This window comes from Haliotis rufescens, unplaced genomic scaffold (assembly GCF_023055435.1).
Source record: "Haliotis rufescens isolate VD_foot unplaced genomic scaffold, xgHalRufe1.0.p SCAF_2, whole genome shotgun sequence".
NCBI classification, from domain to species: Eukaryota; Metazoa; Mollusca; class Gastropoda; order Lepetellida; family Haliotidae; genus Haliotis; species Haliotis rufescens.
In genome coordinates this window covers 40,937,738-40,955,600 of record NW_025963890.1, presented here as the reverse complement: position 1 = coordinate 40,955,600, position 17,863 = coordinate 40,937,738, and the positions used below count along the sequence as shown (strand labels likewise).

Here is a 17,863-nt window from a genome sequence, read left to right as displayed (position 1 = left end):
AGAGGCCAAGGGGTATTAGTTCCGTTCTTCACAGAGACAGCCGGTGTTACTCTACAGCCAAGGATTGTCTCCGTATACGTGGTCTTCATTGTTACCACATGTGAACTCTCTGTTGTGGCCTACATTTTTTTCTAACCTCCATCTACCCGTGAAGATCCGGGTTAGAAAAGGTCTTCAGCAACCTATGCTTGCCGTAAAAGGTGACTATGCTTGTCGTAAGAGGCGACTAACAGGATCGGGTGGTCAGGCTCGCTGACTTAGTTGATGCATGTCATCGTATTCCAATTGCGTGGATCGATGCTCATGATATTAATCTCTGCCAAACGCCAGACAGGGTAGCAACAAGTACCAACTGGGAACCACCCGCTTAGATTGTGTATTCAACTCCTGTGGACACTAAGTACTTGAACAGGAAAAAATAAAGAAATATATTAAGCGCAAATGCGCCAATGCATCTGGGTTTTCTATTACCCCAGCACACAATACCGATATCTCAGGTACGGAGATGATTGGACCTCACCATCCTGACAATATCGATGATGTGCAGAAATAATTTTTGATATCAGTAGTTAGCACAGCAGTGATAAACGCAACTGTTGAAAACATAACTAGACACTTCAACAAATTTAGGTTGTTGGAATGACAGGAGAAACATTTGGTTCCGAGACATCCAAAATGATTCGTTAAAGTATGATCATTGCCAATTGGTCTCGTACTACCGCTTCTGTTGACTTTACGGAAGATCGGTTGGATGGATACTATTTTCATGACGGTTTTCGTTGACGGAAAGGGTGTACATGTATCAGTGTTGTTTGCCGACTACACTGGCACCAACGACTATCAGACATTTTTGGACCTACACTTTGGGAAAGTTTTTGCAAAGAATGTCTATGAAAAAGATGGCCCTGCTGTAATCATGCCTGTTCAGGGAATCAAAGCAAAGTGTGTTGCTGCATCATTGCCTGTACTCGCTGTAACGCCTGTTGTGTACCTAATGCATCTAACACGTTTGTCTATTAATGTCTATACGTGTAATTAATTGCAAATCTGACTACATGTAACCTGATGGTGGAAAATTGATTTTTTACAATTCTCGATGTAATATACAACTGGTATTGGCGATATACGCTGTTACTATTTTCTATTATGAAATTGCAGCATTCGGAATTTCATAGTCATACACGGGGATCTTCTTTATCACAAGGCTGACTGTGCTATATATCCACTAATCTTTCCCGCTGTTTCACAAATATGTAGGTGACTATGCTTGTATGCTTGCTGTAAGAGGCAACTATGCTTGTCATAAGAGGCGACTAACGGGATCGGATGGTCAGGCTCGCTGACTTGGTTGATGCATGTCATCGTATCCCAGTTGCGTGGATCGATGTTCATGATGTTAATCACTAGATTCTGTGGTCCAGACTCGATCATTTACAGACCGCCGCCATACAGCTGGAATATTACTGGGTGCAAATATGTGGTAACCAAAATGACAGTACATATCCTTGATGCATTAGCCCTTACAAAGTGAAATGATGCGTAAGAAGCATGATGTTGATGAAACTAGAAGCAAGAAATTTAAACGTAAACCGACATGCAAACATGTGTTGAGTATTGAAGTCGGTGTACCATTTTATATGTAAGTCTTGTAACTGTGGTTAACTAAAATGAAGGCCTAAACAAATTATGACGGTTATAGTACAAGCGAAAAGTTCACATAAATGTTTTCGTGGAAAGTATTTGAGTTGTTCGAAAAGTAAGCACTTAAATGTTCGTGTTCACTTGCATTTAACATACAGTTTTTGAGTCGTAATATTTCTTCGTCAAATGGTCCTCTGTGACAATGTTACAAACAAGCTTAGGCTTTATCTTCCCTATGGCCTCTGGCAATAAAGCATCACTCTCTAATGTAGTGAGCATTTCTTGTCCTAACGAGCTGTGACTTTGTTTTCAGACTATGCAGGGATACCGAGCGTATGCAGAGATCAAGTTAGTTACTTGCCATATATTTCAAATGTATTTCATAAGGTTGGATGGTGCATTGATGCCTGTACATGGTCATGGAAGGAAATAAAGTGACACAAGTTATTGATTCGGCTTGTATTTCTCTTGGTATTTCTTGCCAATCTTATCTCATATATGCCAAACCTGCGTCAAGCATTTGTAAAATTCCCTAAATATTTCTGTACCGGGAAGTTTAAGGGAAATGTTTCATTTCTAACGTTTGAAATAAGGTTTGAAATCGTAAATTGTCCAAATTAACATAAAATGCATCGGTACACATCTAAAAGTAATTAATTTGGTTATGTGTCGCTACCCCCTAGCACATATGACATAACACACCTGCAGGATTAAAGGCGGGTATGGACACTGATGTAAGTGTAAGCAATTCACCAACATTTCCAAACATTCCGAAACTGGGCATACATATAAATATAACCAAATGATTTGGAATGCTTGCAAAATGTATGCATTTTCATTAATACCAACACTTTTCAAAACGTCAAGAAAGAGGCCTTTTTCTTGTCCTGATCAGGAAACGCCCGTCAAATTTCTACTGTAATTGAATCAACACGAGGAACAATTTGATTTTACCAAGACAACCATTAAATTCTGAATCCTTTTCATCATTCTCACAATGGGTTCATAACAGGTTAAGAGTGAAAACAAACCCAGTATACACCAAGCTTTAATCAATTCAGCTATTAACGATATACACATACATTATTTTACATTGTACATATGTCAAAAAGAAAGCAAAATGTAACAATTTTAATTTTAAAAATGTTTGTGTCCTGGCTGGTATATAAAAGGGACAAAAATTTCTGCATCGGCATCGGATTCGTTTTACACCACAGTCAGCAATATTTCAGCTATTTAACATCATCTAAAACCCGGGTACAAGTGGCAAACAGTCAGCCAGTGTACCCACCCTAGTCGGCACTTGCAACACGTATGGCATACCATGGACCTATTCTGACACGGAAATCCCAAGGAAATTCAGAACCTAGAGAAGCAGCAAAACGTAAATCGCTCTGTTAACAGTTGTCTTGCATTGGTATCCTGTTCGAGTTTGAGTCTATATACATTGAAAAGGGATGTCCCGTAGTAGTAGTAGTAGTAGATATAGTAGTAGTAGTAGTAATAATCCCTCAATCGCTTATATTTACCAATTATGATGGGAGGGCGTGGTTTGATTAATGTGGAGGCTCTTCATGATAGAATTGTTTTGTGCACTTTTGCACACATGTATTTGTCTGATGATCCTCTTGTGAAGCATGTCAAGACTCATGATGAAAACAAGGCAGTCCACAGTGGTCTAAAACGAGCCAAGCATGTGGGACATAATCTCAATGTCGGTGTTGATTTTGTTGATGGTTCTGTACTGCTGGACGGTACAGAAATGAGTGTCAACTAAGCGAAGTGCCATATCAAATCGACCCAGACTCAGTTTTTTCAAGAAGAGGCTTTCTGAACGACCACTGCATCGGGTTTATGTGCAGTATGTTAGGAAGATCAGCCATCCTGCAGAGTCCTTCACTTGGATGAAGTCGTCTGGCCTGAAAAGCGAAACAGAAGGCTTTCTGTTGCTGCTCAGGACCAGTCACTTCCAACTCGAAACCGTCAATGTGTGATTTTGCATCAAAATGTGAATATGAAATGTAGATTATGTAATGAATTTAATGAGACTGCCCAACACATTGTGAGAGGATGCCCAGCTTTGGCTCAGACACAGTATCTTAAGCGACATGATGGGGTGGCTCGATCATTTTATTACCGTCTTCGCCATGCTTGTGGTTTTGACACAGAGGTCCATCCATGGTACGACCCAGAATATGTAGAGGGCGTCATGGAAAATGATAAATACAAAATCCTTTTGAATAGGCCCGTATACAACCTCAGACATATCCAGGCCAACAAACCTGATCATGTCCTTTTTGATAAATCCAATGAAATCATTTATATCATTGAATTTTATGTCCATTTTGACAGTTATGTGATTGACAAGATTAGGGAAAAACATGGCAAATATGCAGACTTCGCTTTCGAAATGTCACGCTTGCATCACAAGTACCAAGTTGTCCAACGCCCCATTGTTCTCAGTGCCTTAGGCTTGGTACACCCCAATCTGTTGACTGACATCGGGAGAGTACCTAGGTTTGCTACCAGGAATACAGCCCTTCTGACAATCTGGGTAATGCAGAAGGCTGCAGTGTTGGGAAGTCTTCACATTCTGCGAAAAGTTCTGGGTGGGTTTGGCTAGGCAGCGCTTCCTGGAAGAAGTGCCATTCACTGTCTGGGCTGCGTGTAGAGGGGGCAAGGCCATGAGCTAATGATGAGCCTAACAGGCCTGACTGTGCCATCATCACTCAAACCCTCTTTGCTGCCTTTTTTTATTATTTTAATCTGTAAATAATAATGATAATAGGTCTTGCTAGATTTGATCAGCAATTAGACGAACATTGACCAATGACCCAGCGCTTCAAAATCACAGCAACAGGCAACAGAGCTCTCAACCCACACGACGGCTGATTCACATCAATTTGATCAAAATTATCTGTCCCCTTAGTATGTGGCAATGTGGATCATCTAGCCAATTTTGAATCGCATTGCTTCTTGACAACCACAACCCGGGCATACCCTCAGACAATAGTCGGTGAAGATATTGAGTCTTTTGAGGTCACTGCAAGAAGATTGAGAAGAATAGATTTATTGAATTGAAAATCAATAATGTTAATGACCTCATTATCATCTGGGATCACTGTTTCTGCAGCCCCCATGTATCGACACTCAGACCTTGATACACGAATGTAAAAGAAAGTCGAATAAAGATCCTTCAGTTTCCTTTTCACATATTCCCATTGACTTTGGTAGTCAGGTAGCTTCATTTTCCATACTCAGTAGAGCACCTTTTCAAAGTCTTCGGTGACAGGTGCCTTCAGTTCCTGTATTCCAAAGTACTCCGCATATTCATTAACATCTTGTGCTCTTTCGGGCGGGGGCATTTTCCCGAATCTGAGAAAGTTGAGGATATGAACAAACACATCCCCATCTACATCGATGAAGTAGCGGCCATCTTGGTCCTTGGCTACCGGGTGCCTTCCACTAAACATGGCGGCCAACATGGAGTCCGGGTACTTGGTGAGGGTGGACATGGAGGTTGTCAGATGTCGTCCTCCCACATTTAAGTCTACAACTTTAGAATCCTGAAATACAACACATTGTTAATGTGCATGTGATTCTACCACGAATGTCGAACAAACACGGGAAATCAAGGTTTCAAATCACAAGAACCACCTCTGGCTGAAACAGCTAATTTTAAGGTCGCATCGAAGCTGATATTTATAATCTGAAAATAACTTTTTTTTCAATCATGGGGTTGATACGGTATCCAAATACTCAATCAATTGGTCAAATACAATCTGCACTATTGAAATGGTTGGGTTGATGCTAGAACGATGACACGTATATCAAGCAAGTCACCAAGCATTACTACCCGATTCAATCAGTCGATTTGTACGGCAAGCATGGGCATGTATGACCAATATGTTAGCTGAAGAAGAAATCTGCCCAAACCATGCATCATTACTATCAATTTGTAACTTGACTCTAAAACCTAAAGACATGTCCATGCCTCTTTTGTACTAGATCCTATAGCGTCATAAATATCCGTACAAAGAGAGAGAGATATTGTTGGCTCCAGCAAATGGACCAACCATAAGCCTTAATTCAATCAAGGAAGGACTTTCTTTATATTCACTGAAAGTATTTGAGACAAGTGTAATTAATAATTTGGCCAAGAAGTTTGACTTTAGCTTCAGGTATATCGATGATCTGATATCGTTCAATAACAATCAAACAGACAATTCCCTTCAAATGATCTAGATAAAGGAGACCAGCAAGACCGCCTCATCTGTTTAATATTTAGATCTATGCATAGAGATTCAGAGTGACAAAACACTCTCTACAAGACTGTATGACAAGAGGGATGACTTCAACTTGATATTAGATGCTCTTTCTACCAATATTTTAAAGAGCGTCATACAATTCTTGCTCAGGATTTTTTGGATCAAAGTTATAACATTCAAGGCCGCAGTAAAGATTTCAAAGGGTTTTACGGAAAACATGTCGAGGACATTTCAAAATTGAACGCATCAGTGACAAAAATGATGTACGATGCAATTCCCTATTTTGACTTTTACTATAGGTTCCCGTGTTTTGACATTTGACTTGCCTTAGCATGTGAATGTGACGGGTGCCAGAGGTGGGACAGGATACGTTCGCCTTTTCGTGAACACCTGGTATCATCATTGTTTGATATGTTTCATAAATACCTGCTCGTGATATATCAATATCACAATTATATTATAAACATGTTATGTTTGTGAAGTCATGCGGCTATGACAAAATGTCTGAGGCGTTCATTAACCACCTGTACTGATGGATAGTTGGTAGGACGCACACACGTCTTTGACCTGAACTCTATTATACTAGTATTCTCGGTATGAACATAAACATTGAAGGATCTTAATCGAATAAAATAGGTAGAAAAGATTGCTAGCCTCATCACATAAGGCGACGTATGACAACACCAGACATGTTTGTTAACCACTTTCATCGATCAGTAGATGGTCGTTGGACGTACACACATTCTACTATATTCCTCGGGATGAGGGGGGCACGGGTGGTCCAGTCGTCTAAGGCGCCGCGATTCGCTGTGAAGAGTTGCGTCCCTTGGGCGCGCCAGAAACCTATGATTGTGGGTTCGAATCCCGGTTCGCCCCAATTATGTTTCTAGGTTTGTCAGCACCATATGGGTTGCACCAAAGTGGTAAAGGTCTGAGAACTGCATCACTTCGGGCTTTCCTCCCACATTAAGCTGACACGCCATGATATAACTGGAATACTGTTAAAAGCGGCGTTAAATCCAACTCACTCACTCACTCCTCGGGATAAACAAGGGCTCCAGATACTTTTTCAACATCAGGGGAACGTACTCCTTATTATCCCAATATCAGCAGCAAAACTAAAGAGTACACTCAGAGTACGGAATGGAATTAAATGTTATAATCTTGTATAAAGGGTATTCATGTTAGATGGGTTGAAACCGTTTTGACTTTACCTTTTAGGGCGTTCTGACATGAGGCCGTTTTGACCCGTTCAGGTATTTGCGGTATTTGTTCCGGTTACGTGCTCACGGTAGTCTTTGCGTGGGGGGAAAAACATCAAAACTCGTGGTCATGTAAAATGCGCACCCCTTTACACAGCTGTGCTTTTGGAAAAAGTGTGCACTATGCTCAAGAACTTTCGCTGCTTGAAATCAGAATATAAATTTTGGGAAATGCGTCTGGAAATGAATGCCAGCCCGTACATTTATCCTGTGATACGTTTCTGATACGTTTTCTAAATTATTCCACTCAGTATCGTGGATATTTCTATCCGTACATGTGCCTATACGGCCTATATCTGGAGCCCTGATAACATTAACATTGGAGGATCTGCATTTAATGGACACTTCTGATTACGTGGTGATGTCACTAGGGACTAGCTTATAATATATAAGATGTGTAACATAAAGGGGTCAAAATGTGACATAACTCAAGTACAACAGTCATCGGAACCTCTTTAGGGGAATATGTTTTTGAACTTGTGGAAGGACATTCAGTTTGTTGACATTTCAGATTTACCACCCAAATCTGTTAGGGTGCCAGAAGATCAGAAAATCATATCAGGCTTGTTTCTCATGAGGACAAATATTGAATGGATTTAGAAAAGAATCTAAGTATACATAAGGGAATCAGGCTACATATGACAGTGGATATGACACCTTCATAAAATAAGAGTCTCGTTTGTCTTTCTCTGTTAAGCTTCATATTAGACCCTTGACGTGAATTTGTGATTTGAGGAGATTTTACACAACTCGGGCATCAATACTGTTACTGTGTAATGAATTTATATTACACACCAACGCCAGAAGAGATTAACAGTCTCGGGCGCGATTATCCGCCGAAAATGATTCCATTGGGTGCAAAACTAAAACTAGGATGCAAATCAGTGAGGACACCAGGTTTTCGAGAAAAAGGGTAAACGTGTCCTTTTACTATCGACAGCAGTTTTGAAGAAAGTGAACATTTCGGCGTGGATTGTCATCTCATTGGGGAAACAGCTGATATCAACACAGGGTTTAGTTGCCGATGTGACCTTAAATGCCTACTCATCCTCACACTCGATATGCAGTAAAATAAAATGTTGACTCTTTTTCTTAAACCGTAGAGTTTCAATAGGAAAAAGAGAAAACATCGTACACTCACCTGCATAGCGTCAAAATATGCGTTGTGAAGTCCACAATTGTAAGTAATTATCACGTGTTCAGGGTGTCGAGTATTGCTTGTAGGTTTCTATCTAAAAACAAAGGAAAAGCGGGGTAAACCAAACTCACTCACTCTCTCATGAGCAGGTGTTTATGAAACACTATCAAACAATGATGATGCCAGATGTTCACGAAAAGGCGAACGTATCCTGTCCCACCTCTGGCACCCGTGATATTCACATGGTGAGGCAAGTCAAATGTTCACCTGAAAATACATTAAAGAATGTGAGTTGCTTTCTATCAATTTGAGTGGTTTTTGTTTAAAACCCACTTTGAACAACAATGCAGCAGTTTAGTTATACCATGAGCTGATAACTAGGTGCACAAGTTGCCCAATTGATGAGGCAATTTGATGTGCGCCCTTTAGGAACTTATGATTGTGAGTTTGAATCCAGAATCGCCCTGAAATGGTTTGACAACACCATATCCGTTAGTGTGGCGACCTGAATCGATTCGTCCCATATCAATCTGGCAAGCTGTTATATAACTGTTTATTTCAACTCGCACATTAATCCCACAGTACTGCACGTCCTGCACGCTTAACACCTTGACACACGTGTATTGTGCTGGGCAATCATAAATCATATCAGCTCGAATCTGGGATATGCCCTGCGCTGAGTATGATACATATAGCAAGCTCTATATGGAAAGATAGAATAAATAGACAAACAACTGGGCTTGACAAATGTGGAACAGGTATAATAAGCCTAAATATTTGACGAAACTATGTTTATTTGTAATTACTAAATAAAGTGACCATAGGTGTCACTCACAAAGAAAGCGTATTTCTGTAAATTGGAAATCGCCATATCCAGGTACATTTACGCAGGTACACTCGCATTGGAGTAACAAAGTCACATGTTTCTCGGATATTGCGGCTGTTTTACACCTCGTTGTGATGAGCTTATGCGTGCATGTTATGATGTACCTGTAGTGTAACAATATTAGGGCAGGCTGTAAATAATCGGTTCCAGGCCAGGCAAACAAGTGTTTGATAATATGAGTAACGGATATTTTAAATCTGGTCTCTTGGGTGTGTAGTTTGCACTGCCCTGCCAGGCTGTTTATAAAGTTCAAAACACATGATAATATTTTGTGCAGAAAAGCATGGAATGTTGGATTTGGAAAGCATCTGTGGGACCAATGTAAGTGTCATCGGCATCAACTGTATTGCTTCACATGCAGTAACCACATTCAAACACATACTCACGAATATGTGCATATTAGCATGCACGCACACACACACACATTCAGGTGTAAAGTTAAGGCCTGATTAATTTTTTGCAAGTCTCGTACATATTAAGCTCATAATGAGTGAGTGAGTATGGTTTTACACCGCTTTTAGCAATATTCCAGCAATATCACGACGGGGGACACTAGAAAAGGGCTTCACACATTGTACCCATGTCGTGATATTAAGCTCCTACCTTCTATCCCCGTGTATATAGCGGTTCATTTATCATTGCAAATTGTCCAACCACCTCTGCCCTCTACATTGGTTTCGAGAAATATGTTAATAAAGAGATTTTAAAGCATCTCTGTTTTTTCTGTAAAGGGGAATCTGATGACTCCGGAACTAGAATCAACGAGATCCGACAATGACCACGAATAGCTGAGTCAGTTTTGAACGTTCCGAACGGCTAGTGAATTCCTGGTTCAAAATCAGTTGCAATAACAATAGCTTGACGTCATGATAAGGGTGATAATAAAGGGATAACAACCAATTCTAGAACTAGTATTGGACTAGGCGAGAGTATCGTCCTCCACTCGTGTGAACATTATAGATGGAAGATCATAAATGGTAGACAGATTATAGAAGGCATTTTAACAACCTACCTCAAGTCGCTGTGTAACTACGAATGCAGAAAGGCGTGGCGTTATGTCCCGGCAATACTGCATTTTGATCTTGATAAGCAGGACAAAACTTTGACCTCGGCATTATCCATCAGCTGATAAAATGCATCTCTGCACACCAGTGTGCAACGATAATATGTTATAGGTTTCGTCAGTAAACTAGACGGGGTGCGTTTTAGTGTTTTGATACATTCACAACAAACGGCATTGACGTTTCATCATGCTCATGACATCAATCACTGGATTGTTTAGTCCAAGCTCTGGAATATTGCTGAGTGCGGCGTTAAACAACAAACAAAGACAAAAGACACTAAAAGCAACAGTAAAATATGTAGGCATTTTATTACAAAATACATATGATACAAGCACAGCTTAGATCTATTCACATGACTCAACCGTCACAAGTCAACGTCTTTTTGTATGACGCGGCCAAGGATCGAACCCCGGACCTTCCGCTCTCCGGCTGGAGGCACTACCACTAGACAAGTGTATACGTAATCACAAGTATAAACATTATATACAACTATACTCTTCACTACAAAGCTTGAAATGCAAACTAGCTGTATATTCATCATGTACGCTTTTCTCAGGAGAATATGATTATCGTCGCCTGTTTATTAGTGTAAACAAGTTACATCAATTATTTGTTATTTTTATCGTCTTTCACCTTCTCAAACACCTGTGTGCAACGTTGATTAATCGACGATTATGCTTAAAATCATGAAGATGGTTGGTTGGTTGGTTGGTTGTTTAACGCCGCGCTCAGCAATATTCCAGCTATTTGACGGTGGAAATAACCGAGTCTGGACCAGACAATCCAGTGATTGATATCATTAGCATCGATCTGAGCAATTAGGAACGATGACATGCTTCAACCAAGTCAGCCAGCCTGACAACCCGATCCCATTAGTCGCCTCTTACGACAAGCATAGTCGCCTTTTACATCAAGCATAGGTTGCTGTACATTGTATGTTATTAGCCTGGGAAGTATACATTAATCGTACCAAACCACACAATGTCACAATTATGGGTACATCAATTACTCATGTTTTATCATGTACCGCAAAGCCACGCGACAACCACACTTTGGTTCTGGTCGGAAGTCCCCTGGCTGAAGGTGAACACCGATACGCTTCAGATCCTCATTGAGGAAATGGACACGATTGGTCCCATCCATTGTGGAGGAGGAGTATTTGACGTTGATGACCTGATGCTCATCAGGAATACCAGCCACCTTGCACAGAGTGAACATGTGTTGAGAGGAATCCGAGAACTGGATGTACAAGACACCACTTTGATACCGACTTGCCACCAGGCCTTCCAGCAACTGATTCAGGCAGTCGTCATACCCGGCTATTCCACGTTTCTCAAAGCCTGCGCAAAGATTGGTCCCAATTGTAAATGTTTAGCAAGCAAAGGGCTAATGCCAAAAATGTTTGCATATTTGTTTACAGCAACTGCCTGGTCGGGAGTGTACAAAGCATTCTTTGTCCTGCCTAACGAGCTCTGTCTTTGTCTACAGACTATGCATGGATACCGAGCTATATGTCCATGTATTTCCAATGTATTTCATAAGGTTTGATGGTGCATTGATGCCTGTACATAGTCATGGAAGGAAATAAAGTGACAAAAGTTATTGATTCTGCTTGTATTTCTCTTGGTATTTCAAACATTAGGGTGCCAATCTTATCTCATATATGCCAAACCTGCATCAAACATTTTGTACAATTCCCTATATATTTCTGTACAGGGAAGTTTAAGGGAAATGTTTCATTTCTAACGTTTGAAATAAGGTCTGAAATAGTAAACTGTCCAAATTAACACAAATACATGAAAAAGTTATTAATTTGTTTGTGTGTCGCTAGCTCCTGCCACATGACATAACACACCGGCAAGATTGTAGGCGGGTATGGACACTGATGTAAGTGTGTGCATTTCTCCAACATTTCCAAACATTCCCAAACTAGGCATACATATAAATATAACCAAATGATTTGGAATGCTTGCAAAATGTATGCATTTTGATCAATACCAACACCTTTCAAAACGTCAGGAAAGATGCTTTTTCTTGTCGTGATTAGGAAACGCACATTAAATAGATGTCTACTATAACTGAACCAACACGAGGAACATTTTGTTTTTTACCAAGACAAACACTGAATTCTAAATACTCTTCATCACTCTAACAATGGGTTCAAAACAAGTCAAGAGTGAAAAGGAACCCAGTATACTGCAAGCTTTAAACAATTCAGCTATTAACGATATTCACATACATTCTTTTACATTGTACATATGTCAAAAAGTAAGCCAGAAGGAACAATTTTCATTTTAATAATGTTTGTGTCCTAGCCTTACATAAAAGCGACAAAAAACAACAACACCTGGTTCGGCAAAATGGCAACGGATTTGTTTTACGCCACAGTCAGCAATATTTCAGCTATTTAACATCATCTAAAACCCTGGTACAAGTAGCAAACAGTCAGCCAGTGTACCCACCCTAGTCGGCACTTGCAGCACGTATAGCATACCATGGACCTATTCTGACACGGAAATCCCAAGGAAATTAAGAACCTAGAGAAGCAGCAAAACGTAAATCGCTCTGTTAACAGTTGTCTTGTATTAGTATCCCGTTTGATTTTGAGTCTATATACATTGAAAAGAAATGTTCCGTAATAATACTAGTAGGTCTTGCTAGATTTGATCATCAATTAGACGAACATTAACCAATGACTCAGCGCTTCAAGATCACAGCAGCAGGCAACAGAGATCTCCACCCATGCCACGGCTGATTCACATTCCTTTCATCAGAATTATCTGTCGACTCAAAGTGTGACAATTTTGGATCATCGTCCAATTCTGAATCCCATTGCTGCTCTACAACAACAACCCGGGCATTCCCTCAGACAAGAGTCGGTGAAGACATTACGTTTTTTCAGGTCGACTGCAAGAAGATTGAAAAAGATAGATACGTTTGAGTCGAAAGATAATTCAATAGTGTAATAATTGCCTGGGGTCAGTGCACCTATATCTGTTTTAGGCAGTTTTCCACAATCAGACTTTCTTGTGCAAATGTAAAAGTAACTTGTGGAAATATTGCCTAATTGTTCTTTCACTTTTTCCCAGTGACGTTGGTAGTCAGGTAGCTCCTTTTTCCATATTCCGTAGAGCACCTGTTCAAAGTCTTCGGGGACAGGTGCCTTCAGTTCCTGTAATCCAAAGTACTCCGCATATTCATTAACCTCTGATGCTCTTTCGGGTGGAGGCATTTTCCCGAATCTCAGAAAGTTGAGGATATGAACAAACACATCCCCTTCTACATCGATGAAGTAGCGGCCATCTTTGTCCTTGGCTACCGGATGCCTTCCACTAAACATGGTGGCCAACATGGAGTCTGGGTACTTGGTGAGGGTGGACAGGGAGGTTGTCAGATGTCGACCACCAACGTTTAAGTCCACAACTTGAGAATCCTGAAATACAACACATTGTTAATGCACATGTGATTCTACCTTACATTTAGAAAATACTCGATTCTCATTGGTCTATCAAAGGTGTCAAATCACAATAACCGCCTCTGACTGAAACACTGATTTAACGGTCGCATCGAAGCTAATATTTACATTCTAAACTAACTTTTTTATCGATCATGCTCCAGAATCAACTTGGCGCAGTCATATTTACAGGTAACCTAGCTCCATGAAAAGTATAGTATGTTTATCTCTTAAATTAGACCAATCGGTCAAATGTAAAATGCACTATATACATAGCCTGAATGATAACAAAACCAGAAATGTATTCCTTTTCAACGATTTCCATATTTCAACGTTGTTACTGCATGTGTGTAATTACGGTGGGTGCCGATGACACTTACATTGGTTCCACAGCTGCTTTCCAAATCAAACATTCCCTGCTTTTGTGTATATAATATCATTATGTATTGTGAACTGAATTTACAGATATCATTTCGGGGTGAAAAAAACCACGCGAGACCACGTTCACATGTAATGCGTAAATAGCACTGTTCATTTCCTTGTAGCTAAGGACCTATTCTTTCCCGGAATCCCAACAGGCTAGTATGTAAATACACTCTGAGATAAGACTTTTTAAGGTGCATAAAACGCACATGACAATGGGGGGGGGGGGGGGGGGGGGGGAGGAAGGGGTGTGTGTGCATTGCTCATATCGCAATGACAAAATTTCTGATAACTCTAATTCTAATTCAAATATTCGAGACAACGTATGACAACACCCGTCATGTCCATTACCCACATTCAGCGATCAATAGCAGAACATACAGCAAGGACTTACTCGCGTCTTTGACCCTGACTACTATATTACTCGTGATGAACATTTACATTGTTGGAACTACAATTAATTGACAAATCAAATCACATGGTGAGCTCACACGTTAATGTTGACCAACTTGAACATGATAACATATTCACCAAATATGACTCAAGCTAAATAGTCATTTGGCTTGTTTACAGCACTTGATGTATTTGAACATGAAGATGGACATTCAGTTTGATTCAGTTATTTGATAATTCACCAACCAACACATGTAATGTGCCATAAGATAAGAACATCATATGAGGCAATGATGCATGTTTCCCAATTACGACAAACATCGAATGGATTCAGACAAAGTTCAGTGTATATACATCAGGGAATCAAGCTACATATGACGGTGGATATGCCACCTACCTCATTTTGTTTGTTTGTTGTTTAACGCCTTACTCAGCAGACCAGACAATCCAATGATTGACATCATGAGCATCAATCCACGCAATTTGGATACAATGACATGCATCAACCAAGTTAGCGAGCCTGACTACCCGATCCCGTTAGTCGCCTCTTACGACAAACATGGGCTGTTGAAGACCCGTTCTACCCCGGATCTTCACAGGTCTCAATCGTAATGTATTGAGGGAAAACTAGATATTCAAGGCCGCTTTAATGTAGAACATATACTTTTGCTTACATTTCTGGAAAGTATGGAGGAGTTGGTAGTTCGATGTTGGTTCTATAAAGATAGCGTTTGCTGTGTTCTCTGTGCACTGGCTGTTTACCGTGAGAGATTAGGTATGCCATCACTTTAATTATTGATTATTTTGTTTTTCGCTTTCAGATATGTGCGTCCTGCACCTGTGTATAGCACCCGATCCCGTCAGTCGCAGATAACGGCAAGCATTGGTTGTGAAGACCTATTCTACCCATACTCTTACTTCCTGCTTTTTAATATTCTCAACCAGTTTTACATCGCATCTGTGATATTTTAGTTATTGTACTGTCCATCGTTTGACAGTTTTTTATTTAATCTAAATATGTGTATTATTAATGCATAACTTCTCTTCACGATATGGCTGAAATACTGCCGATGTGACGTTACATACTCACTCACTCACTCACTCACTCACTCACTCACTCTACCCCTACTTCATTAATTAAATAGAGAACTCCAGTTTGCCTTTCTCCTTTCTCTTATGCAAAGTGAGTTAAGGTTCTTAATAGATTACAATTCCTTTGACGTGAATTTGTGATTTGTTCAGATTTTACACAATCTAGGCACCAATGTTTTTGATGCGGTGAATTATAATATACCGCCAACGCCAGGGCATAAAAGTATCGAGTATTATTATCCGCAGAACAATATTTTAAGGCGTAAAAGACAAAACAGCGGTGACAATTTGAATGGATCACTAAAAGTGATGACACCAGGTGTTCGCGAAAAGGGGAAGTATGTCCTGCCCTACCGGTAGCATTTGGGTAATAACATGTTTCGGTAGACTCATCGCACTGGGGCTGATACACACGGTTTGGACACTTTGCCACTGTAAACTTAGTTGCCTACTCATCCTCACACTCGATATGTAGTAAAGTAAATGTTGACACTTTTTCTTGAACCACAGTGTTTCAATAGGCAAAACATTTACATCGTACACTCACCTGCATAATGTTAGAATATACTTTGTGAAGTCCACAGTTGTAAGTAATATTCACGTGTTCAGGGTGTCGAGTATTGCTTGTAGGTTTCTATCTAGAAACAAAAGAAAAGCGGGGTAAATTTTAGAATGTGAGTTTGTTCCTGTCAATTTGAGTGAATGGTTTGTTAAGGAACACCATAAACAACAATTCATCAGTTTAGTTGGGGTTATAAGTTGGATTACTGACAGATGGTGTTACAAGTGGCACAGTCGTCTAAAGCAAGGTGATATGCACAGTTGCATCCTTTAGAAACATATGATCGTGTTTTTAAAAAACCCAGAATCGCCCTGAATGAAATACTGTACAAGCGGTGTTTATCTCAATTCTCAACATTAATACACGTGCTAGACGTTTAACACCTTGGCGCACGTGAATGGTGCTGGGAAATAATAAATGATACACAGCTGGAATCTGGGCTATGCCCTGCACTGAGGTTTGCGAGTGAGAATGATACTTCCAGCAAGTTCTATCTGAAAAAATATAATGCAATTACCTAACTGACAAAATGTGGAAAGGTACAACAAGCCTTAATATTTGATGATACTATATTTATTTGTAATGAACTTTATAATGTGACCACAGGGGTCAATCACAAAGAAATCATATTGCTGTAAACTGGAAATCGCCATAGCCAGGTTACAGGTCATGTTAACCTAGACACGATCCCTCATAGTCTCGCATTGGAGTTACTCGGATATTCCGGCTGTTTTACAGCTCGTTGTGATGAGCTAATGCGTGCATGTTATGATGTACCTGTAATCTAACAATATTAGGGCGGACTGTAAATAATCGGTTCTGGGCCAGGCAAAGAAGTGTTTTATAATATGAGTAACGGATCATTTTAAAGCAGGTCTCTTGAGTGTGTGTAGTTTGCACTGTCTCGCCAGGCTGGTTATACAGTTCACAATACATAATGATATTATATACACAAAAGCATGGCATGTTGGATTTGGAAAGCAGCTGTGGAATCAATTTAAGTGTCATCGGCACCCACCGTAATGATACACATGCAGTAACAACGTTGAAATACGAACCCGCTAATATGTGCGTATTAACACACGCACGCACGCGCACACACACACACACACACTCACACAGGTTAAAGCTGAAGCCAGATTAATTCGTTGCAAGTTTACCCAGTCTAGTCCATATTCACCTCATACCTTCTATCCCCGTGTATAGCGATTCATTAATCATTGCAATTTGTCCCACCTCCTCTGCCCTCTACATTGGTTCCGAGGAAGATATGTTAAACAAAGAGATTTTAAAGCATCTCTGCTTTTTCTGATTCCGGAAGTAGAATCAACGAGACACGAAAATTCATGTGATTTCTCTGACTTCAACCGTAATGAGATTGATAATTTCTCTCAACGATAATGAAAATGACCAAAAATCCGTTGAGTCAGTTTTACTTTTTAAAATTTTGCACGAATGGCCAGTGAATTCCTGGTTCAAAATCAACTGCAACAACAATAGCGTGACGTCACCATTAGGGTGATAATAAAGTGATAACATACAATTCCAGAACAAGTAATGAACGAGAGTATCGTCCTACCCTAATGTCGACTGGTAGAGAGATTATAGAAGGCAACCTACCTCAAGTCGCTGTGTAACTACGAATGCAGAAACGCGTGGAGTTGTGTCCCGGTAATATTG

General features: G+C 40.1%; 1 protein-coding gene across 3 annotated transcripts in view; it reads right to left on the bottom strand.

The window, feature by feature from the left end:
* Window positions 1-17,863, bottom strand: part of LOC124127517 (BTB/POZ domain-containing protein KCTD7-like) — a 47,543-nt gene extending 29,680 nt beyond the window's left edge. Inside the window, exons 1-3 of one of the 3 annotated variants that reach the window (XM_048399980.1) lie at window positions 17,804-17,863; window positions 16,169-16,259; window positions 10,556-13,692 (exon numbers count right to left, since the gene is read on the bottom strand). In XM_048399980.1, the coding sequence (XP_048255937.1) occupies window positions 13,069-13,692; window positions 16,169-16,174 (630 nt within the window). In that variant the 5' untranslated portion in view covers window positions 16,175-16,259; window positions 17,804-17,863 and the 3' untranslated portion in view covers window positions 10,556-13,068. Of the gene's footprint in view, window positions 1-10,555; window positions 13,693-14,093; window positions 14,166-16,168; window positions 16,260-17,803 lie in introns of those variants that run through there. The other 2 variants (XM_048399979.1, XM_048399983.1) reach the window with 2 other exon arrangements.